This window comes from Narcine bancroftii, chromosome 1 (genome assembly GCF_036971445.1).
Source record: "Narcine bancroftii isolate sNarBan1 chromosome 1, sNarBan1.hap1, whole genome shotgun sequence".
NCBI classification, from domain to species: domain Eukaryota; kingdom Metazoa; phylum Chordata; class Chondrichthyes; order Torpediniformes; family Narcinidae; genus Narcine; species Narcine bancroftii.
The window spans coordinates 450,978,496-451,003,011 of record NC_091469.1 but is presented as its reverse complement, the minus strand read 5'-3'; the positions used below and the strand labels follow the sequence as shown (position 1 = coordinate 451,003,011).

The 24,516-nt window shown below is 40.6% G+C and overlaps 1 protein-coding gene across 1 annotated transcript in view; it reads left to right on the top strand.

Moving 5' to 3' along the window:
* The window catches only part of LOC138751786 (myosin-IIIa-like), a 101,950-nt gene that overhangs the window by 55,995 nt on the left and 21,439 nt on the right, over positions 1 to 24,516 (top strand). The window contains exons 3-4 of the mRNA XM_069914573.1: positions 765 to 869; positions 1,081 to 1,180. Coding sequence (XP_069770674.1) covers positions 765 to 869; positions 1,081 to 1,180 — 205 coding nt within the window. The remainder of the gene's footprint in view (positions 1 to 764; positions 870 to 1,080; positions 1,181 to 24,516) is intronic.

Sequence of the window (24,516 nt, the reverse complement as noted above, 5' to 3'; positions counted from 1 at the left end):
GGTGCTCAACCTATAAGCTCAGGTTGTTTTTTCCTGATTCCAGCATCTATGGTCTTTGATGTGACAACAATTCAATTCAACACAGCATCTCTCTGATTTGTCTTGGCAACTGTGCCTCCTTCATCATCTTTAATGTGCTCCTTTCGAATTCATTCAAGACCTCAACCCTCCTTGTCTTGAAATCGCTTCAACACATAAACCATCCAGGAGGCACGTGAAGGACTGCAGTTGCTGGAAGCTGCAGCAAAAATCAACTTGCTGCAGGGTCTTGAGCAGCATCAGTAAGTTGATGTTTCAGGTCTGAACCCTTCATCAAACTCTCCAGCATCTTTGTCCTCTTCTAAACCTGTCCTCTTGTCCAACATTTCACATTTCTATTGCTCAGTCATTGGCATCTATGCCAACAGCTGCTGCAATAGAGGAGTTGGCATCCCAAACCCTTGTTCATTTCTTCCCCCTTCAATCCCTCTTTGAAGAATCTCTTTGGGCAAGCTTTGCTCATCTACTGCAACGACTACTAGAATATTTTACGGAGTGATGTAACATGTTCTTTGATAATTACTCCCTTGCTGTACCTTGGAGTATTGTATCTTCTACTGTATTAAGTGAAAATTTTGTTATTTGTACACATCTCTTTGATTAGACCGATCATGTTAACAAGTGCTCGTTTAGGACTTCAGAAAGTTCGCCTCTGTTCGAGGCACTGTGTATAAATGTAAGTTGATTAGATTTTTGTTGTCACCAATCATTTTCTGTTATTTCAGCTGTGCAGTGGAGGTTCTGTGACTGATCTTGCCAAAGGCTTATTGAAGCGAGGAGAGAGAATGAGTGAACCGATCATTGCCTATATTCTGCATGAAGCTCTTATGGTAAGATTTATGGCAGTATTTTAACAGACAAGTTTTGCTGACCTCAGAATGAAGCATTCCACATATTGTATGACCCTCTTTGCAGAATAAATGTAAATGCCATAAAGGTGAGCTGCTAAAAATTAAAATGGCTCGCTCATCATCCCCATTAGGCAGGAAGAATTTATTTGCTGCAAGCACATTATAGCTGTCACCATTAATTTTTCTACAGGGCCTGAAACACTTGCACAACAACAGGACAATTCATCGTGACATCAAGGGCAATAACATCCTATTAACAACAGAGGGAGGCATCAAACTTGTGGACTTTGGTAAGTAGAGATGCATATGCAGCCAAAGGATGCAGTCATTTTCCGTTATGTTTATATTTCATCACTTGAAAGACATTTGGACAGGAATGTGGATTGGAAAGGGTTAGAGAAGGATATTGGCCATATACTAGCAAGGGGAACTAGCACAAATCAGCAACCTGGTTGGTAGAATGAGTCAGGCTAAAGGTCTCGTTTTCATGGTTATCACTCCATGGTACCATGTTACTATCACACAGTTGATTTGCAGGCGTCTGCACAGAGGATGAAGAGATGGACATTAGGAGTTTGGGGTTGTAGCATCATTTAAATGGGAAGAGAAGGAGTATTCATCATTGAGATAAATGGGGTCATATGAACACTGGACAACCAGCTGTAACCATCATCAGTACTTTGCTGCATAGATCCCCAAGCGATTGTTTTAACGTCCAAGCAGTTAAGGACATTCAGCAAGTAATCAGAGGACCCATGTTTCAGGAAAGACGAGCTATCCAAAGATATGATACTGAGGAGAGTTATCAGGATTTTCAGATTGAAGAAATCTCCTCACAAGGAAAGAGTAAATTAGACAGGGATTGTTTGCACTGGAACAGAAACATCTGGAGCAAATTTTAATCAGGAACAGATAAAACGTGATGGGCCAAAATGGAGTGAATGGGAAGCATTACCTTGGATGAGTATCTAATAATTTGAAGATGTACATTGATAAAATAGTTGGGAGACAAGAAAATAATTTCTCATGGAAAGAATAGTCCAAGTCCAGAACTCATAAACTGAAAGGATAGAAGCAGAAAAGCACCTTGTCTTTCAAAAATGTCCGAATGAGGACTTTGTGTGGCCTAACCTGAAAATATAACCTGGAACAGGTGTAGACTAAAGAGCTATTTTTTAGTTGAAATGGATAAAATAGATCTCTTTCTGTCGAACGTTTCTAATGAAAGAACATCAGCCGGAAGCATTAATTCTGTTCAACGCTGTTAAAATGCTGCCTGGTCTGCTAAGTATTTCTAGCACTTTCCATTTTTTTTTCAGTTTTCTGATTTCTTCAGGCTTTCACATTTTGTTTCCTTCTGCAATTGTTGTTTTCTCTTGTGAAAGAAGGGTTATTTCTTTCTCACCAATGAGAAGAGATGGGGCCAGAAATAAATTAAAATGGATTTGTCATAGAATGATGTCTGTAACTGAAGTTTCCTGACACATATGGCCACTATTGTCAAGTCAAGTCAAATTTATAGTCATCTGATTGTACAAGTACAACCTGATGAAACAGCGTTCTCCAGTCCTTGGTGTAAAACATGCAGACACGCAGCTAGACATAATATGCAAGCAAATAATACGTACGTAGGAAAAGTATTCATCAATACAAATAAATAAATATATAAATATAATTTTCATGAACATGAGAGTCTTGGATGGTTAGCATGAGCAGCTCCTTTGGTGATTCAGCATTTTCACTACCTGTGGAAAGAAGCTGATTCTCAGCCTGGTGGTGCTGGCTCTAGTACTCCTGTATCTCTTTCCCAATGGGAGCAACTGAAAGATGCTAGGTATTGCATCTGTCAGTGAAGAAAGTGTTACACAATCTAATCCTATAATCTAGCACATTAGTCCTGCATATCAAGCCTCTTTAACTGCAGATTCAAATAACTTTAAAATATAATGCAGGTTTCTGCTTCTATCATATTTGCTGGTAATGTTTTCCAACACCTACCACCTTCTGGGTGAAAATACTTTTCTTAATCTTTTTAATTCACCAATTACTTTAAATCTTTTTGGTCCATTCCCCAAGGGCAATGGCTCAATATGGCATTTATCAGTCTATGTCTGATCTTACTATCTGCATGCCCAGGTTTCCTTATTGTGCTGGATTGTGAATGATATAGAACATTCTGAATTCTTCAGTCATGTGCCCTTTTCTGACCTTGTGATGGGAAGAAGGTGATTGTCGAAGCAGTTGAAGGCATTTGTGCTGAGGATATTGAGTGAGCCATTGATGTTGTAGCGTGGAATATTTGGACTCCAAAAAAAAAACACCACCTTGTTGTGAGAATGACTCCAATTACTGGAGTGTTTCAATGCCCATTGACTTCAGATATATCTGGAGACCTTAATGCTGCAATCCGTCAAATACTGCCTTGATATCTAAAGGCCTTTACACACTGCAGTGATCAAGTGGGTGAACTTGGAAATTTAACACAATACCTCCCTGGGAATCCATGATGTGAAAAAGTTGGACTGGGCAGGACTGGGTATTCTTGGAACCTGGCTGAGTTCACCTGCCAGTCACCTTATGGCAGTATGAATCAACAAATGAATTACCGGAAAGGCTTCATAACGTCAGCATCTGCATCACGTAGGCGATTAAAATAAAGAATTATACCACAGATATGCATGCAATGTGCCAACAGTGTCTGATATAGCGAAAACAAGTTCAAATGGCCTTTTCACACATGGGAAGGCAGTTCAGCCTCCTTTTGTTTAGATAAAGTTCGAACTTCAAGTAAAACAGCTGACGAGAATTTGAGAACATTAACCAACATGTCACTGTGAGAGACCACAACACGCAAATACACCAAGAGATGGGGTAAGGATGGTGACATAGTTACTATCCTACCATGCTCTTGGAACAAGTGTCTGTCTAAACTAGATATAGGGAACCAAGATAAATAGTGCTGCCTTTCCCACCCTACTGCTCCCATCTGTCATCTTGTCCGTCTCCGTATCTTTGGTTCTATCATCCAGTTTTACATCCTGACAGCAGCGTGTCTATAATCATCAGAGCCATTTATACACCAATGTCCTCAGCTCACCAGACCACTGATCCGGCATTTCATCGGGCCGCTTCGGCGCTACTCCGGTACCCTTCAGCAGTGGCTCAGTGCAGGATCAATGGCCGTCCTCGTTACCCATAATCCCCCATGCAACGGCAACTGCTCTTCCAGTGCTAGCGCCAGGGAAATGTAGCTGTATGGGGGATTATGGGTGACAAAGTTGGCCGTTTATCCCATATTAAGCCGCCATCTCAAGATGCTGGAGCAGCATCTCAAGGTGCTAGAGCACTGCTACAATGAGCTCCAGCAGCACTGATGGCTGTGAATTGGACTTCTAACAACCGAGAAAAGAACTGTCCCTTACTGAAAAGCACTGATATTCTTAATTAGTACAGGACTAATGATAGGAAGTACTTTTAAAGCAAATTAGGTTGAATAATGCTAGTGGGGATCTGAGCTGGGGAAATAGAAGATGACACAGGGAACAGTCTCTTAAATAGCTTTTTTCGGTATTGTTGATCAAACTGCAGGCAGTAAGGCAGAGGCTCGGACAGATAGAAATTCAACGACAATCAGAATATTTACCTCTGCCCTCTCCGGTGGTACTTCCTATCAGTGTATAACCCATCACTTGAGATGTCATTGCTGGGGACAGGACTTCCTTAAAATACCTAGTGGCCAAATTTCCAGGTAAGCAAGGTCACACTGTGAAAGACCCAGAAGGTGCTGCCTTGCTGGGGAATTCGAGGGTGGCCTAGATTTTGCATTGTGAAAAGGCCTAATGTCTTCCACTCGCATCTTATTTCTGGAGTTCATCTAATTGGTTCATATTTGGAACAAGATTTTGATGAAGTCTGGAACTGCATAGTCCTCTAAAATGCCAACTGGCATCAGTACGATGGTTAATGAAGAATCACCGGCAGCTGACAAAATTGTCCAGTTCCATTATAATACTCATGACTGAGAATCGATTGATTGGGCAATAATTAATTCGATTAAGTTTGTCTGGCTCTTCGAGGACAGTTCAAACCAGGCAATCTTAATATTGGTGGGCAGATGTTACTGTCATAAGTGTATGAGAACAGGTTCAAAGTAGACACAGTAAGTTCTGGATTACAGATTATCAGTAACAGCATCATGTTTAAACAACATTTTCAATAGATATATTTAAAAGGAAGTTGGATCTAGGGCCATGGAGAGAAAGCAGGAGTAACTATGATTGTATGGGATGGTGGTGTAGGCTCAAAGGGATTAATGGCTCTCTTCAATTTCAGATAGTTCTATATTTTTACCATGATGTCTGGACCCACTTGTAGCCAGTGGCCCCTGCAGTTTCTTGATGTCACTTTCACATCACATTGACAACTTGTCTCACTGATCTTGCCTGACCCAGCATTTTGTCAGTGCCATCCAATCATGCCACATAGACCAATGTGCAAATATGTAACATCGAACATCATTTATATTAATCTCACAGCTAACACATTTTATTCACCCCCACATTCCCAGGAATTCCTATTCCCTCCTCCACCCATCCCCCTCCTGAGTTTCTATTTCCCTGCACACTTTGGGCATTTCCCATGGTCATCAGCCCATTTAGGAAAGTACTAGGGAACTAAAGAACCTGGAAGAACCCATGCAGTCACAGAGAAAAACATGTAAATTCCAAAGAGGCAGCACTGAAGATCTGATCTGAACCTGGGTCACTTGAACCTCAAAGCTCCACCATCATGTTGCCATTCTACACATGTGGGGGGGGGGGGGTGGAGGGGAGGGGAGGAGATGATCTCACCTGGTCCCTGGACTCTTCCATTCTGATTAAAAAGGTGCCACAGCTCCTATATTTCCTGCAGAGAATGAAGAGAGTACACCTCTGTCCCAGGATATTGATGGATTGTTGCCAATGTACCATTGAGAGCATACTTACCTATGACATCTCAGTGTGGTACGGCAATAGTCTCGTATCAGACCGTAAAGTACTTCAGCAGGTAGTGAAAACTGCCTAGCAGATTATCAGCATTCAATTGCCCACCATTGAGAACATCTATTTTTGCTCATTCCTTGAAGAAGGGAAGAAGGGCTCAGGCCTGAAACAGTGGTTTACCTCCTATGGATGTTGCGTGACCTGCTGAGTTCCTCCAGCATTTTTGTGTTTTTACAATTACAGCGTCGGCAGACTTTTGTGCTTCACTCCAAATTTAATCACTAACTTCTTTGTTTAATGGTATCTTTGACTTCCAGTGAGGTGAGCCTTCAGCCAGCCTTTGTTTTAGAAATGGGTCCTTTCAGAAAAGGAAGTGAGGAAAATATGTAGTTCCAGGAGAGCTGTCAATGCTTGTGAAGCCATGGCAAGCCAGAGAAGCTATGCTGTCACTGCTATTAATCCCCTTGAAGAAGAAGAACTTCTCTACTGTTACTTTCTGACTTGTTGCTTAATTTAGTTGTTACAAGCTGTCTTGGATCCTAAATCAACATAATAAGTATAAGGCATACCGTTTCTAGAAAGATAAATGCAAACATTTATTCTTACTGATCCTTAACATTTTATTTTTTTCATATTTGCAATGAGCATTTTAGAAATTCCTCATTGCTCTCATAATCATTTTCTTTGACACATTCAAAGACCTTTATTCATTTGTCTCCTAATGATCTTTATCCTGAACATAAAGTTGCTCAGGTACTTCTTCCCAGGGCTAATTAATGAGATGTTTAAAAACTACTCTATTATGTATGTGAGAAGTTCATTAATGTTCCTCTATGAATATAATTGAAATGAAGTGTGACATTATTAAAATAAATGTTTTGCTCACATCTGAAAAATTGAGAATAATTTGTGAAGAGGGAAAATTTGATCCAACATATCCATCTGTTAATGTGTAGATTCATCTCTTGGGAAAGCACTATTTTTAATAGATTTGTGCATGGGTTATTTTCCTGGAATAATAAAAGTAACATTTTTTTTAAGTATCAAGCAGCTTAGGGTAAAGGAATTAAAAGTGGCAGAGCAGCATATTAAAAGCTGAAAAGGGAAAGGCAGAAATGTGTCACTTTGATTCAGAATTCTGAGCAGACGACAGTGTCTCTTTGGTGTTCTCGGAAAGAGGTGTGGGAAAAAAGAGATGTCGCTCTTGCAAACAACTGGGGCACAAGGGAAATCACCAGTACTTGCAAGTGATTATCTTCAGTCTGGGGGAACAGGGTCTTAACAAAAGGAGAACACTCTGGTGTATCTAGTGAGGACATTTGGCCCATTCTGAGCTGGTTGTTTGCAAGAGCAATATCTAATGCTCCCTCCCTCCAAGTCCTTGCCAATTCTTTCCAATTCAGATACATATCTAATTCCCTTCTGAACACTGTTCTCAATATTAACGCTGATTGTGCTTTACAGACCTAAACAAATCTCTCTTTGAGGTTTGATTACTTTGGAAATCCCTCTTATTTTGTGTCCCCTAGTTCTGGACCATTGGAAATAGTTTTGCTTTATCTACTCTGTCTGTAACTTCAAAATTTAAATTACCACAGTCAGGTCCCTTTGCTATGTTCCAAAGAGAACAATCCCAGATTCTCCAATCTGCCTCTTTGACTAAAGCTACGCATTCCCAGAATCACAGTAGTAAATCTCTATCCTCTTTAAAGAATTTGCATATTTCATAAAGTGTGACACTGCAAACAAGATGCAGTGCAATGGCCAACAGATGCAGGCCTTTAATGAGGTTTTTTTTCAAAGGATGGTCACAATGCACTTCTGAATTTTCTGTTCACAAAGATCCCTTTGGGTTCTCAATGACCCCAAAATGGCACAGATGCAACCTGAAACTCTGAAGCAAGTCTAATGTCAATCTGATGTCTGAAGAACCTTAAATAACTAGTCCTGATGCAGAATCTCAACCTGAAACATCGACTTTCACTGCTTGCCTCAATAGCTGCTGCCTGACCCATTCAGTTCTTCCAGTGCTGTTTGTTGTTCCAAGTACCATGATTAGCAGTCCGCTTTTGTTTTATGAACACCTAAAAAGGTGGTACAGTTAGCGGAGCAGTCAGCACAAAGCTATTACAGCACTAGCAACTCAGGCTTGAATCTGACGCTGTCTGAAAGGCGCTTGAACGTTCTGCCTGTATCTGTTTGGGTTTCCTCTGAGTGCTCCAGTTTCCCCCCACCATACAAAACATATTGGGTTGTAGGTCAATTTGGGTGTAATTGGGCACACAGGTTTAAATGGCTGGAATCAGCTTCTATGTGTTGTAAATAAAACTTGATCAGTTAAAAAAAATATATTGGCTGGGTTGGAATCTGGAGGGGTATATCTCTAAAAGAGTTGTAGAGGCGGAAACTCAAAACATATTTAAAGATTGCCTGGATCAACATTTGAAATATCATATCCAGAAACCTATGAACTGGAGCTAGGACACAGAGGGAGTAAAATAAAGACTGCCTAGCCTTTTGCTGTGCATTCGATGTCCATGATCTCATTACTGTAATCAAGGATTCTGAGGATCACATTGCAGATAGAATCACAAACAGAGGCCAATTGATTATTGATTAAATGTCAACGACATGCTTGTGTATACAAAACCCTTGAACTTTGGATCTGCCTATCGATACTAACATTTCTAATGTGACACAAAAAGAACATGCAAACACCAGTAATCCAAAATAAGATTGACAAGTGAGAATTTGTGGAGAGAGGTATAATGAAAGAGCCTGACAGGGTGAAAAGCAATGACCTATTTTTCCCAGTTAGAGTTCAATAACAAAGGTGCTGAGATTTAAGTTAATTAATGGCAAGCTAAAAATAAATAATTTTACTAAACATTCTCAGGCAGGATTCTAGAGAGGGCAGTGGAGGCAAAAAAAATCTATCTACACTTAAAGAGGACTTGAAGGGTAAAAATCGACAGGGCTGCAGATGGCGAGCTGTAAAGTGGGATTAATTTTAAAATTTTCATCCTGAGTAGATCTGATATGCTAAGTAGCCCCTGTGCTACTCTTTTCTTTGGCTATAATTTCAATGAACTATTTCCCAATCTAAATCTCTTGAACTTCCCCTTGGTACACTAATCAGAGACACAAAATCACTGTGCTTCCAAGATTTCATCAACATGTATCACGTACCACAACGGGAAATAAATATTTTGATCAGGTTTATACAAATGTGGCTGATGCTTTCAAAACCACTACCCTCCATCACCTGGGACAGTCTGACCATCTTTCACTGTTTCTGTTTCCCAAGTGTAGCCCAGTCATTAAATGACCTGTTGATATGATTGATTAAGATCTGGCTTGAGGGTGGTGACTTTGTTCTTCGACTACATTTTCAACATACAGATTGGAGTGTGTTAGCTGCCCATGCTGCCACAGATTCTCAGGTTATTGATTTATATGCCAACTCTGTCCTCGAGTACATCGGCAAGTGTGTGGATGGAGTGACATTACAAAACCAAATAAAAATATTTGCTAATCAAAAACCATGAATGAACAGTGAGGTTTGCTGTTTGTTCAAAGACAGAGATTTAGCCTTCAGATCTGGAGACTGGGAGACTTATGGCTCAGCCAGGGCCAACCTAAGGAGGGTAATCTCTCAGGCTAAACATACATACAAACAAAAGATCAAAGAGTATTTCAATTCCTCAGATCCCTGGCACATGTGGCATGGCATACAGATCATTACAGACTATAAACCACCTAGCACTGTGTCCCCTTCCAGCCGGTCTTCCCTCTCTGAGGAGCTTCATTATTTCTTTGCTCACTATGAACAAGAGGACAGGGAGGTCACCTGATGAACTGCCTCTCTCACTTTCTATCTCTGATGTTTGGGCCACCCTGAGTAGGGTGAATGTACGAAAGGCAGCTGGTCTGGGCAGTATACATGGCTGTGTGCTTAGAGTCTATGCAGAACATTTGGCTGGGGTCTTTACGGATATTTTCAGTCTGTCCATGGTCCAGGCAATTGTTCCCATGAGTTCCAAGGTTGCCACCATTGTGCCGGTGCCAAAGCATTCCACCACCACGAGTTTGAATGACTTCCGTCCAGTTGCACTCACACCCATCATTGCAAAGTGCTTTGAGAGACTGGTTTTAACACATTTGAAATCCTGTTTGATCGTCACCCGGGACTCTCATCAATTTGCCTATTGTATCAACAGGTTGACTGAGGATGCCATCTCCATAGCATATCATTCTGCCTTGACCCACTTGGACACCTCTAACTCTTATATTAGAATGCTGTTCATTGATTTTAGTTCGGCATTCAACACTATGATTCCCTCCAAACTAATCACCAAACTTTGTCATCTTGGCATCATGTCATCCTTCTGCAATTAGACCTTGGACTTTCTGACTAACAGACCCCAATCTATTAAGTTAGGCAATCTCTTCTCTTCCATTCTCACCTTTTATTCTCTTTTCAACTCTGACTGCATTCCTGTATATGGTTCTAATTCCATAATCAAGTTTGCAGATGACACCACGGTGGTTGGCCTGATCAGCAGGGATGACGAGATAGCCTATAGGGATGAGGTCCACCATTTGGCTGCATGATGTGCCATCAACAACTTGGCACTTAACACTCAGAAGACCAAGAGAACGTTGTGGACTTCAGGCGTGCTGGAAGCCACACTCATTACCCTATTTACATCAGTGGAGTTGTGGTGGAACGTGTATAAAGCTTCAAATTCCTTGGTGTCCACATTTCCGATGATCTCACCTGGACCCTGGATTCTTCCATTCTGATCAAAAAGGTGCCACAGCTCTTTTATTTTCTGAAGAGCATGAAGAGAGTACACCTCTGTCCCAGGATTGTTGGATTGTTGCCAATGTACCATTGAGAGCATACTTACCTATGACATCTCAGTGTGGTATGGCAATAGTCTCGTATCAGACCGTAAAGTACTTCAGCAGGTAATGAAAACTGCCCAACAGATTATCGGCATTCAATTGCCCACCATTGAGAACATCTATCAGGAACCCTGTCTGGGCAGGGCGAAGAGCATCATCAAGGAGGCATCACACACAAACTATGGACATTTTACTCTTCTCCCATCCAGTTGATACTGCAGGAGCGTTCGCTCTCAAACCAGCAAGCTCAAGAAGAATTTTTATTTCCCAAGGTTCCTGCTGAACCTTAAATCACAGTGCTGAATGGTACTCCACTCGCATTGTACTGTCAGTACTTTTATAATTGTTTGCTTGCTGAATGCGCTTGTTTTTATTTGCACGTAGTTATTTGTATATAGCACTATTTTTTAACTTCTGCCTGGATGCTAATTGTATTTCATTGGCTTTGTATTTTGCCAAAACAATGACAATAAAGTTGAATCTAATCTAATGTAAAAGGATGACCTGTGCTATTGCAAGTTACATTTTTCCACTAGGATTTCTGTGAATATTTATTAGGAAATTATTGGCCAGTGAGCCTGACATCAGTAGTAGGTAAATTATTGGAAGGAGTTCTAGGAGATAGGATATTTAGGTATTTGGACAGTCATGAGCTGATTAAGGACGGTCAGCATGGCTTTGTACGTGGTAAGTCATGTTTAGCAAACCTTGTAGAGTTTTTTGAGGAAGTTACCAAGAAGGTAGATGAAGGAAAGGCTGTGGATGTTGTCCACATGGACTTTAGTAAAGCCTTTGACAAGATCCCACGTGGGAGGTTAATTCAGAAAGTTCAGACACTAGGTATCCATGGGAAGGTTGTAAACTGGATTTGAAATTGGCTGAATGGGGGAAGACAGAGAGGGGTAGTGGGTGGTTTCTTCTCAGAATGGAGGCCTGGGACTAATGGTGTGCCTCATGGATCTGTGTTGTTGTTTGTTGTACATATCAATGATCTGGATAATAATGTGGTAAGTTGGATGAGCAAGTTTGCTGATGACACAAAGATAGGAGGCATTGTGGACAGGGAGGAAGATTTTCAAAGCTTGCAGAGGGATCTGGACTAACTGGGAGAATGGGCCAAAAAAAATGGCAGATGGAAACTAATGCAGACAAGAGTGAGGTGATGCATTTTGGAAGGATAAACCAAAGTAGGACATACGCAGCAAATAGTAGGGCACTGAGGAGTGTGGAGAAGCAAAGAGAACTGGGAATACAGATGGATTATTCTGTGAAGGTGGCATTGCAGGTGGACAAGGTTGTAAAGAAAGCTTTTGGCATCTTAGCCTTTATAAATCAAAGTATTGAGTATAGGAGTTGGGATGCTATGTTGAAGTAGTTTAAGACATTGGTGAGGTCAAATTTAGAATATTGTGAGCAGTTCTGATCACATAGCTACAGGAAGGATATCGCTAAGAATGAAAGAGTGCAGAAAAGGTTCACTAGGATGTTGCCAGGTCTTCAGGAGTTGAGTTACAGGGAAAGATTAAACAGGTTAGGACTTTATTCCTTGAGGCAAAGACGAATAGGGGGAAGAGTGGTGGGAGTGTGGAATGAGCTGCCATCTGATGTGGTGAATGCAGGCTCGATAAGTTTTAAGAATAAATTGGATAGATACATGAATGAGAGAGGACTGGAGGGTTATGGAATGGGAGCAGAACATGAATGGGAGAGGACAGGAGGGTTATGGAATGGGAGCAGGTCAATGGGACCAGTAGAATAGAAGACTAGAAGGGGTGAATGGCCTGTTTTCCATGCTATAGTATTCTATGGTTCTATCTATCGATGCATTTATTGTCTCATTTAATGGGGAGGCATGGTTAGCCCAACACTGTTACAGCGGCAGCGATCAGGACTGAGGTTCAAATCCTATGTTATTTGTAGGGAGTTTGTACCTTCTAGACATGTCTGCATGGGCTTCCTTCAGGTGCTTCAGTTTCCACCCACCATTCAAACACAACAGGTGTTGTAAGTGGCACGGGCTCATGGCCTGAAAGGGCCTGTTACCATGCTGAATGTATGGATGTCCACAATTAATTCACTTAGTTTAATACTCTCATTTCTCTTTACAAATTTACTGTTTGGCTGCAGCAAGCAAGTAAGAATTTTGCTTCATTCGCACAATTGGTATGAGAATAAACTCTGAGTATGTAAAGAGGAAAAGAGTAAGCTAGAGAAAAATCCAATAGCTGAGGGTATATTTTTCAATAGATTAATTTGGCATTTGGCCCCAGCATTGCCTGATTAAAATAAAATGCTAATAGATAAAATAAAAGTAAATCAATGAAGAAATAGACATTTGATTAATAATGGTTTGCTCGAAGGTTACAGTTCCCTAGGCCCTTGCCTATCCCATCATATTTACAGAAAATGGATTTTCTTTAAAACTGGGAAGCATGTTATTAACTGGAACTCACAAGATTACACATTCTGTGTGTGCATTTTTGGAGTGCTTCACTGTCCTGTATTGGAGAGGTGGAATATTTCTTACATTTAAAAATCATTCTCCCACTACACCGTTATCACTCTCGATTCCCAAAGTTTTACAAAATCTACAAATTACACAATACTAGTGTCTGTTACAGAACTTCTTATAGAAAAGAAGGTTGAAAATGCCTTCATGTTCCACCCACCAATCATGGGGACCCACTTTTCGACCACTATTATTGATGATTTATCTTTTGTGAATTGGTCAAAATTGAAATTGTTCCCCATGTTCTCCCCCTCCAGCAACTACACTGGAAAAAGACGCCTCATGTACACATGAAGCTAAGATTGGATGTAATTCAGACATGGATGAAAAGGGATGAAACAATATGCATGTTACACAAGTGCCAGGCATTGACCACATCCACCAATTTAACAAACTCCAGTTGCCACTTAGTATTACCTTTCTGGTCCTACAATATGTGAATGCTGTCAGCAAGGTCAAAGCACCCACAATCACATTTGGCCAGAAGTGCCAAATAACCTCTCATTGATCCATCTCCAATTCTTCCTGAGATCTTCACCATCATAGAAATCAGTGTCCAAATAATTTGAATTGTTCCATGTGAATTCAAGAAGCAGCTAAAACACAGAATACAGCAAAGACCATGGGAGCAGACAGCACTGAAGATCTATGCTCCAGAATTAACTGGCTCTCACTTAGAAAGCTGGCATCTACCCAACTGCATGTAAAAAAGAGGAACGATCCACTCCAGTCAATTATCACCAATCAGTCCTCTCTCAATCATCAACAAAATAACACTGGACTATTTTTTTTCAAAAGATTTGCTTCCTGAGGAAAAAAAATTGGGATTATGATAGACAACTTCAAGCTGAACACAAAGATAATTTCAGATTTGCTGTATCAAGTAGGAAGTTGGAGAAATGTTAAATGAACTTTTATTGAATTGAGCATGTTTAATCAGATAATGATGCTGACACATCGCTTTAGTTCAACTGACCTAAAAATGTTTTGCCGCTGACATTCATTTGCACATAGCATCTGATGCCTCTCATGTCAGTGCTTCAACAATAGTCGGCCAGCACTAATGGGTTCCAGTGGCCCTGATACCACTTTGGTCACAATGACCTGGTGAAATCTTTCACCATATTCGTTACTGAGTGCACCAAGATCAGCAGGGAAGACGTCCAAGTGCGATGCAGAAAATGACAATGACAAGTTGCACTTCGTGGTTTTGTAGACTTGAAGTAGACTTAAAATATGACAGGAAATCACAAAAATAGGTTACATCTTAAAAACTGTAGGAGATAGGAAAAATATAAGGTGATTTTCATGATCAGCCACACAGTCCATAAATTAGCCCCAAAATGAATAAGTATAAAAGAACATCAACAACCTATTAGTCATTATTAATCAGATGCTTAACTGCATCTCTGCCTTTGCTACATAAAGGACACTCTTTGCCCTGCTGAGTCACTCCAGCATTGTGTTTTTACTTCATCCACCGGGTCCACAGAATTCTGTTTTCCCCCTTCTTTACTGGACCAATCACATAAATTGTGTGGTACAAGTAAAGGTTAGAGGCTGATTATCCTCCAATGTGACTCATATACAAGACCAAAGGCAAGAAAATAGGAGTAACATTAGGCCCTTCAAAACTGACTTTCTTATTTCACAAAATCTTTTTGTCATCTGCAAAGTACACATCAGGAACATGATGGAATACTTTCCATTTGTCTGGGGAATACATAACTTCCTAATTTATCAAGGCATCTCACTACCACATGACTGATGTCACCTAAAAGGACAATAGCAGCTCTGCACGCGCTTCGGCATCTCCTTCATGTCACATGGTATCCCAGACATAGATGTTCTTCCTTCCCACATTGAAATTTTAAAAGAACCTCCATCCATTAGCTCTCTGAAGAAACCTTTGACATATGCACTGTAGAATGAGTTTATTGTCATACACATAAGTACAATGCATATATTCACCAGAATTCTTACTTGCTACAGCGAAATAGATTTGTAAGATACTCCAACAACAATAGTATGTATTAAATTACCCAGCATGGAAGTAGATAATAAATATAAATAATAAATAAATGTTCACAGTTACAGTTAATGCAAGAAAAAAAGTGGTGTTTCAATTGCACAGACAGGATCTTCTGTGGTGTGGGAATAATTTATGGTTTGGGCAGTAAATGTCAGTTAAAATGGTTCTTGGTGCTGGATTTCTGTCTCCTTCCTGGAGGTAGCAGTGCTAAAAGATTGAGACTTGTGTGATGGGGTCCTTTATGATGTAGGCTGCGTTCTTGAGGTAGCACCTCACATGGAGGTCTTCAATGGGCGAGCGATTGGAACCTGTGATGGACTTGTCTCTGTTTGATACGTTCTACAGCCTTCTGCATTCCTGCCACTATAATTACCAAAATAGGCTGTGTTGCAGTCAGTGTACTTTCTACAGAACACCTGCAGACATTTGACTCAATAACACATCAAATCTCCAGTATGTTCTCAGCTGAATATATTCTGTATATGCCTCCAATCATTCATTTGATCTAAACTATCTATAATGGAGATTGATTGGAAACTTTGACTAGACAACATTTAGAGTGATATGGACTGAACTCAAATGGCACTAGCTTGATCAGCATGGATAAGTTGGACTAAAGGGCCTATTTCTTTGTTGTGGAACATTTTATAACTCTATGACACAATTTTCCTTCTTTTTCTTGACCACAGTCTACTTATCTCTGGTCCCTGATTCCTTCAATCTAACAAGAACACACTGTTCCCAAACTCCAATTTCTCTGTTAAAATTTTCCCACTTGCCAGATAATCTGCTCATCTTTGAGCATAACAGCTTATCAAGTGGAGTAATGATGGTCGCCTCTGTATTTTATAAAGATAAATCACATAACAGCCTCTATTTAAAGTTCTTTTACCATTGAAATAATTTTTCCTTTACTATTGATGTTGCAAATTTACATCATGCAGGATGTAAATTCACATCTCAAACATAGGAAGGAAACCATCAAGGACTGGTTGTCACTCAAACCAGTCTTCTGAAGCATTTAAATGTCACCAAGTCAGTTCTAATATATCGTGAAGGATCACAGAGTATGAAATGTTACCTCAGTAGTGGCACTTACTCTTTATTACAACATTCAGTCAAAAGGGAAAAAATAAGGTTTGTCACTTTTTATTTGCATATAGACAAATTTAATTTTCTCCACATATGTTTCCAGTTTTGCATCTCTCATGCAGACATTAAACAGAGAATATTAGCAATAGATGCAGTGCGTTTCATCGTGATAAATGGTTTAAACACAAGCTCCAATTTTATCAATTACTATGCACCTGACACCTATTCAGAATAGCAAAACAAATTTCTGACTGCTACTTTGACTACCGTGCAAGGCAACAATGTAGAGGAAATAGATTAGCCATCACAGCTACCATATGATAGCAGAAAGGGAAAAGGTTCTCCAGGAGTGCAACTGGACAACAACCTCAAAAAGAGATCCTGTAACACAAAATGCAGCATATCTCTCTTGGCAAATAAGCCAGAGGCTCCTTCTGACTTCTGTGTCCTTGTTGGCTGGGGTAAGCCATCAGCTGTGTACTTGGGCATCCAAAAGCTGTTCAGCTGCGGTGCCGTCGTCCTCCCGGAGATGCAAATGATCAGCCAGTGACTGAACTATTGACTTCAGCTGACTTTGCCATCAAGTATATTGCAGCTTATTTGAGGCATTCATGTTGCTGAGGCACAAGTTTGGGGCTTCTCATGTAATTCTGACAGCTGATTGTATGCAGATTTGAGGTAGCACTGGACTGGTGGTGGTGAGGACTTTCAGATAAGGAACTGCAGATGAGCATATTTTCATTTACTAGTACATTTAAATAGCAGGATATTTTCCTCATGGCTAGAATGCTATTCATGTCTCCCAACATCATACAGCAAATTAGAGTGGAAATTATTAGGTAATATTTTTAAGACAGTAAGTTGACACAGGGCTTGCTGCCTTACAGCAATTAAAAGTAGATAAATACCCTGGGCCAGATATAATGTTTGCTCGGACCTTGAGGGAGAGTAGTGTAGAAATTTCAGGGCCCCTTGCCGATGTATTTAAAATGTCCTTAGCCATGGGTGAGGTGCCAGAGGATTGGAGGGTAGCTCATGTTGTCCTGATGTTAAAAAAGGCTCCAAAAATAAACCAGGTAATTATAGGCCAGTGAGCTTGACATCAGTAGTAGGTAAATTATTGGAATTTGTTCTGAGAGAGAGGATGTTTAAGTATTTGGATAGTCATGGGCTGATTAAGGACAGTCAACATAGCTTTGTGAGTGGTAGGTTATGTTTAATGAATCTTGTAGAGTTTTTTGAGGAAGTTACCAAAAAGTAGAAGAAGGAAAGGTTATGGACCTTTGACAAAGTCCCACATGGGAAGTTAGTTCCAAAGGTTAAGACACTAGATATCCATGGAGAGGTTGTAAACCGGATTCAAAATTGGCTGAATGGGGAAGACAGAGTGATAGTGGACAACTTCTTCTCAGACTGGAGACCTGTGACACTATGAGCAGTTAATGGTTAATTTGAACTGAAATATTAACTCTCTTTCTCCATCCATAGGGTGGTGTCTCAACGTTTCAACAGTTTCTGTTTTTATTTCAGAATTCCAACATCTGTATGAGGATTTATTTTTATATTTAAATGAAATGGTCCACTTCTAAAATATTTCCCTTTTGGCAGTTTTACCCCTGTGAAATGGTACAATGAAGACCATCGTTTAACCCATTGTCTCAGTGCTGTTTCAGGGAACTAACCAGGCACATACTGGGTGTGTGTTTCTCTCTGTGCCACAGTGCTACACTTGAAGAATAAATCACTGAATGTAAACTGTGTTGCTGCAAGACTCACCTCTATGTTCAATGTTGTTATGAGTAAAATACAAATTTGGTTTTGTAATGTAGGTGACAGCATCTCATTAACCTCTCTCTTAAAATGTTATTTTCATCAATGACAATTGTTTAAATATTACGACTCCCCCCCAAAAAAAAATGCTGCTAACACTCAATAGGACAGGCAGCAACTGTGGAAGGAGAAACAGTGAACGTTTTTGCTCTCAGACCCTTATCAAGATCAAGATTCAATTTTTTTTATCATAGTAATAAAGGTGTCACATTACATGAAATTTCTTTTTGCCTGCTGCAAGACAGACAGATTCACCACTGGCAGGAATTTCCCAAGCAAGCACCTTTTTCAGTCTTACAGTCAGACTTTTTGTCAGAGAGAGCGAAGCAAGAGAGAGTGTTCCCCCCTCCCCCCCAAAATTACTGAGAGTCCATAGATTCGCCTCCAGTGCTTCTGTAGCCCCCACAGCCGCACAGAGTCCAGTCCAAACATTGGCAATCTGAGCTCCAGATCTGAATCTCCAACACAGTCAGGTGCCCTCGGCATATCCTCACACCTTGGTTCTGGTACTGGTCCCTGGTACCTCCTCCAGCCAGTTTCGAGCCAGTCTCCAGCAGTCCACAGCATGGCATGAATCTCCTCGTCTTGAGTTCCCAGCAGCCCGCCATGTGCATTTATGTCCTAGACTTGAGACATTAACTATTTCTTCATCCGCAGATGCTGCCTTGCACGGCCATGTGTTTCCAGCATTCTCTATTTTTTTTTAGGTTTCCAGCTTTTTTTAAAATTCATTACCTGATTTCTATCATTCATTTCCACCACTGCACAAAGTGGTTTGGAAGCTGCTGAACATACAGAGGGTGGTATTTCTCTGCAATGTATAGTGGTGGTCAGAACTCCATGATCAGGTAATGTGAATTTCCACCTGTCCATGGCAACCTGTATTTCAAGTCCATTTATTTGTTTCCAGTTCAATGAAGCAAAGTAACATGTTGCTTACCATATTAGTTTTAAAAAAAATCTTGAATTTGTTCATTGGAACCTGATTATTTATTCACTACTCAGTCAAATAGGACCTTTTTAGATATTGAAGAGTAAAGCACCAACAGAAATAATCTGCTCTTTTACTTTCCGTAGTGTCTGCGTTTTCACTTCCATCAAACGTGTTATTTCTTACCCCTAGAAATGTAATTCTGTGCAGCGTTTTAAGCAAACTTTGTAAGATGCTGTCGGCTGGTGCTTAGGAGCAATGGATTAAAAATAGCACGTCATCCCTGTTGATGAAAGCACTAAATGACAGCCTTTCTGTGCACGATCATCTGAATCACGAAGACATCAACATGTAGCGATTTCCCAACACTGTACAAGAGAGATAACAAAGCCCCTGCATTGACTCATCACTAAAAACACATTTCTATCACACGCTGCCAATTTCTGGGACAATATTCCATTTAATTAAAACTGTAATGTGTGTTAAGGTTTATTGAACATGCCCCGAGGAAAACATTGCAACAAATGAGCATCAGGGTTTTATCGGCAGGAGGGGGAGTAAGGTGAAGCAGACCAGTTTATCCAAATGTTAACCTTTATCTTAAAAGGTCCATTATTTTCATCACCACAAAATGATTTGAGTGTTTACTTTTCAACTTGTCTTAAGACAGGTGTTCAAATACACTGGAATTGCAGGATTAAAGCTGCAATTCTGTGTGATTGCCTTTTTAAGAGCCCATGTTAAAAATCATATGTTTGCCAAGAAGGCTATGCCTTTTTATTTCTTGGTCCATTGATATTACCGATAGTAAATTCTAAGCTTCAGCCATTTGGAGTCTTATGCCAGTGTAAGATTGCTTTATATCTGTAAATCAGGATGTACAGGGTAATAGAAACAGGGAAAATGTTGTAAAGACTCAGATATTTCAAATCTGTGGCCAACTGAAGTGATTCTGCAAGCCATGTGACTTATCCATGCTGTACTCAATGTGGTCGGCAACACATTACTGCAAACGTTTGAAAATTGGATGGTGCTCATTTCTTTAGGATCACATGCACTTCATTGTTTGTAAGGCTTTCTGAGATACTGGGAGATCACGAAAGGTGGTATGTAAATGTCGGTTTTGCTCATAAATTAATCCAAGCCGATTCATCAGGCCTTAACAACTCTATAATTGCCCTGTGCTAAGGCTGGGATTAAAACCACAGTTTTCCCTTTTAACTGTTATGTATCATATACTCAGAATCCATCTGGCAGGACCATCTCTTTGGTGTGTGGAGAGATTTATTGTCACAATTAATCCTTGCCTGAGATTGCACAGAAAAAATACAGAGACTAGAATCCTACCAAAAACATGCAGCTATTCTTGAAATCTAAATTTTATAAAAATTGCTTCAATATTCCAAATACTGTCATCCAGGGATAAGATGCACCCAGTTGGTTGACTTTAGTTTCAGAATACTGCAACAATTTCTTTTTCTGTACATTACCAAGGGGAAACACGTTAGAACGAGACATGAAATGCTAATCAACAAAAGATAATCAACGTTAAAAAATCTCTGAACTTGATAAAAGCTTGTTCGTGCCTGACTGATCAAATGCATTACATGCCTGAAGGCCCTGTTTCCGCATCGTATGTTCAGTGACATCATTTTGCTGAACGACAGGAATTCAGTCAAAGCCCACGGAAATGCCAGTTAATGTTGTAGAATTTATAATATGTAATCACAGACTATTTAAACAGTTGCTCACATTTAGACTCCTGCACGATTCCACAGAGTTCGTTAAATGCCACTCTATTTCAGCTAAGAAGGCAAATGCTTGATTTATATTTGTTTTTAAAACCATGAAATGGGAACAATCACATCTTATGTGATTTTCCTTTTATTGGAATAAGAACTGTCTTTGGGTTTCGTTGCTTTTGACTTTCCCTGCTTTGTCATGTGAGCTTATCTCAGCTACTTGGCCCCTGATGACGCACAGAAGACATGAGTAGTTGTCCATTAGCATTACATTTCTAAAATATACAATTATACTTCGTCAAATATGTCATCGTATTACATGAATTCAAAATTGCTCAAACTATTTCAGAAACCTAGTTATCAAATGTCAAGTTTGGTGGATTTTTCACCACTTTGTCATGAAAAGGATCCTATGGCATTGTGATGTAGACATGTAAAACATTATCTTATTTTATAATATTAAACTAGAAAAGTAAGAAAGTGAACTGGAAGCAGAATGAAATGCACTTTATATACAAAAGGGTATAAATAAGTTCATCGTATGAGATAGAAGGTGGTAGTTGAAAGGAGAAACAATAATATTTGTTTTAGTTGGAAAGGGAAAGATCTGATTAAATGGTGATTACAATATTAAAAATGGACAAATGGAAGGTTTTTCATGTGCTGCTTCACAAAACATCAATCAGTAATCTGCATTTACAGAGCAACCAAATCATGTGTTAGATGTTATTGATGTCAATTGGAACACAAGAGAAAGGATGCCATGGTGCCATGCTCTGGAGTTTGGTGAAACCCGACTTAGGAGTATTGGGTAGTTTTGGTCTCCATATTTAAGAACAAAATGGCAATGCTTCCAGTGCTGCTGTGGACCTGCGGAGAGCAGAGTGTCCACAGGGTCCAACCGCCCAGTCAGATTGCCGTCACCACTGTACAGGCTTTAAGCAGTCTGTTCGAGGAACCGGCAGTGGTTTTATTTCAATTCCTGTGACTGTGGGGATTGGACACAAGATGGCAGCAGCTATGATTGGCAGCAGCTACAAGGGGTTGCAGACTCCGGGGAAGCAGAGGACTGGCGCAGAGCATCAGTAACTGGGGAGAACACTGACCCCCACCCGCCACCTCTGTTGGAAAAGAAGAAGAGGATTCACCCCGCGGCAAACAGTGACCACGGCAGCGGGCCAGCGAGGGGCTCTTTGGCTGAGCATCGCACAGGTGGCTCGAGGTGAGGAACCCATGCAGGATAGGAGGTGCTGGCAAATGCAGTCAAAGGATTCACGCCAGGCTACGGACTGCTTGGGACTGGCTGATGGGGTACCAGGTATTGGAATCGGGATGCAAGACAGTTCCAAGACCTCTGAAGTGTTCCTAATCGTGTAGGAGGTTGGGATCTGGATCTTCGGTTGCTGATGGTTTGAACTAGAGTGTCTGTGGCTGCGGTAGTGGTGGAGATGTATCTATGGACACTCTGTGACTCGTGGGGGGGGGATCTCTCTTTTGTTTCTCCTTCTGCTGATGCCTAATCTGTCTGCCTTTCAGGCGATTTTGTGGAATATTGCTCTGTTTTTATTACAAGAAAGGAATCTTTATATTGTACTTTTGGGAATGGGGGATTGTTAATTCATTAAATTGATTCCTGAAGTGAGGATTTGTCTTATGCAAAGAGATTGAATAGGCTGGCACAATCTCACAGAATGGGTGTTCAAAGAGGAGCTGTCATTGATCCTTAAAATGTTCTTAGAATGATAATGATAGCATGACAATGAGATTATTGTCATATACATTGTACAATGTACATACACACCAACATTCTTACATGCAGCAGCTGAACAATACTTACTTTAAAATGGCCCGTTACCATGATGATTGTCTAAATATTAAAAATTAAATTTAAATTTAGATATTCGCAATTATGTTTGTAAAAAAATAAAGTGACAGCAATAGCGCAGACAGTCCTTTTCTGGTGTCGGAGCAGTCTCTCTGATAATGTAACAAGGGGATGCTCAAGAGCCTGATAGCTGTTGGAAACAAAACTGTTCCTGAACCTGGTCTTCAGAAAGATTAACAGATGAGATGCTGTGGCTGACAGAGAAGAAGAATGCACCTCACCCTGTGAGAGTAGCCTGGGAGATTACCTTAATGGCAGCAGACCACTGAGGGGCTCGGTGGCTGAAGAATGCACACAAGTTGCTGGAGTCAGGTTCATGAAAACAAAGTATCGGGATCGGGATCCTGAGGGTGCCAAGAGCGAGCAAGGTTCCTGAAGGGCTGAGCATCCTTATCAAAGCAGTGGTTTGGAACGATGAGCTTGGGTTCACCACTGAAACTAACAGGAAGCCTTGTGGCTACAGAGGTTGCAGGAGCACAGGAGGAAAATCTGCAGACGTTCAGTGTCTCTGAAGGGATTCTCTTTTGCTGATCGTTCTCTTGTTGGTTGTGCTTAAGATGGGAAGCTCCCATTTGAGTGCTTTCACAGCAAGAAAAAGTTAATATGTTTTGTGTATTATGTAGGTGACAATAAAGAAATCTGAAATCAAAATGTGTATACTCCTAATATACACCTTTCAGGCCTGGATTAATCATTAAATAAAATAAGGTCATGCTTAAGGCACAAAGAGAAGGGGACACCATAGAGTTTTTTCCAATGCTGGTTTTACCATGGCAGCTGAACCAGGGCTCCACAAAAAGGGGACCCCCACAATAAATAAAAAAAAATATATATATTCAAGATATATTAGAGTCCACAAGCATTGAATCCATGCTGCTGAAGACACAGCTGCGCTGGGTGGGTCACGTCTCCAGAATGGAGGACCATCGCCTTCCCAAGATCGTGTTATATGGCGAGCTCTCCACTGGCCACCGAGACAGAGGTACACCAAAGAAGAGGTACAACGACTGCTTAAAAAAATCTCTTGGTGCCTGCCACATTGACCACCGCCAGTGGGCTGATATCACCTCCAACTGTGCATCTTGGAGCCTCACAGTTCAGCGGGCAGCAACCTCCTTTGAAGAAGACCGCAGAGCCCACCTCACTGACAAAAGACAAAGGAGGAAAAACCCAACACCCAACCCCAGCCAACCAATTTCCCCTTGCAACCGGTGCAACCGAGCCTGCCTGTCCCACATCGGACTTGTCAGTCACCAACGAGCCTGCAGCAGACGTGGACATACCCCTCCATAAATCTTCATCCGCGAAGCCAAGCCAAAGAAAGAAGAATATAGTTGTGGGGTCTGGCCTGGAAGAAAACTGAATTTTTAATCTATTATTTCACATTCAGCACTTATTGAGTCTTAATGTCTCATCGGTTAGACAATGGAAGGGTCAAGGGGGAAACCATTTTTGGGATGTGCTTAGGGCATCAGTTGGCTTTAATCCAGCCCTGACTCCCTTCACTCATGGACATATGCTACTCTGACTCCATCTATAAATTCTCAATTTCAAGGTGGAATATAGAAGAAAGATAGAGGGATTTATGGCTTGGAGTCAGGAGAACAAATTCTATCTTGATAACAGCAAGACTAAAGATTTGTTTGTAGAGTTCTGGAAGATGAATGGAGTTCACTCCCCAACTGACATTAATGGTGCCAAGGAATGAACAG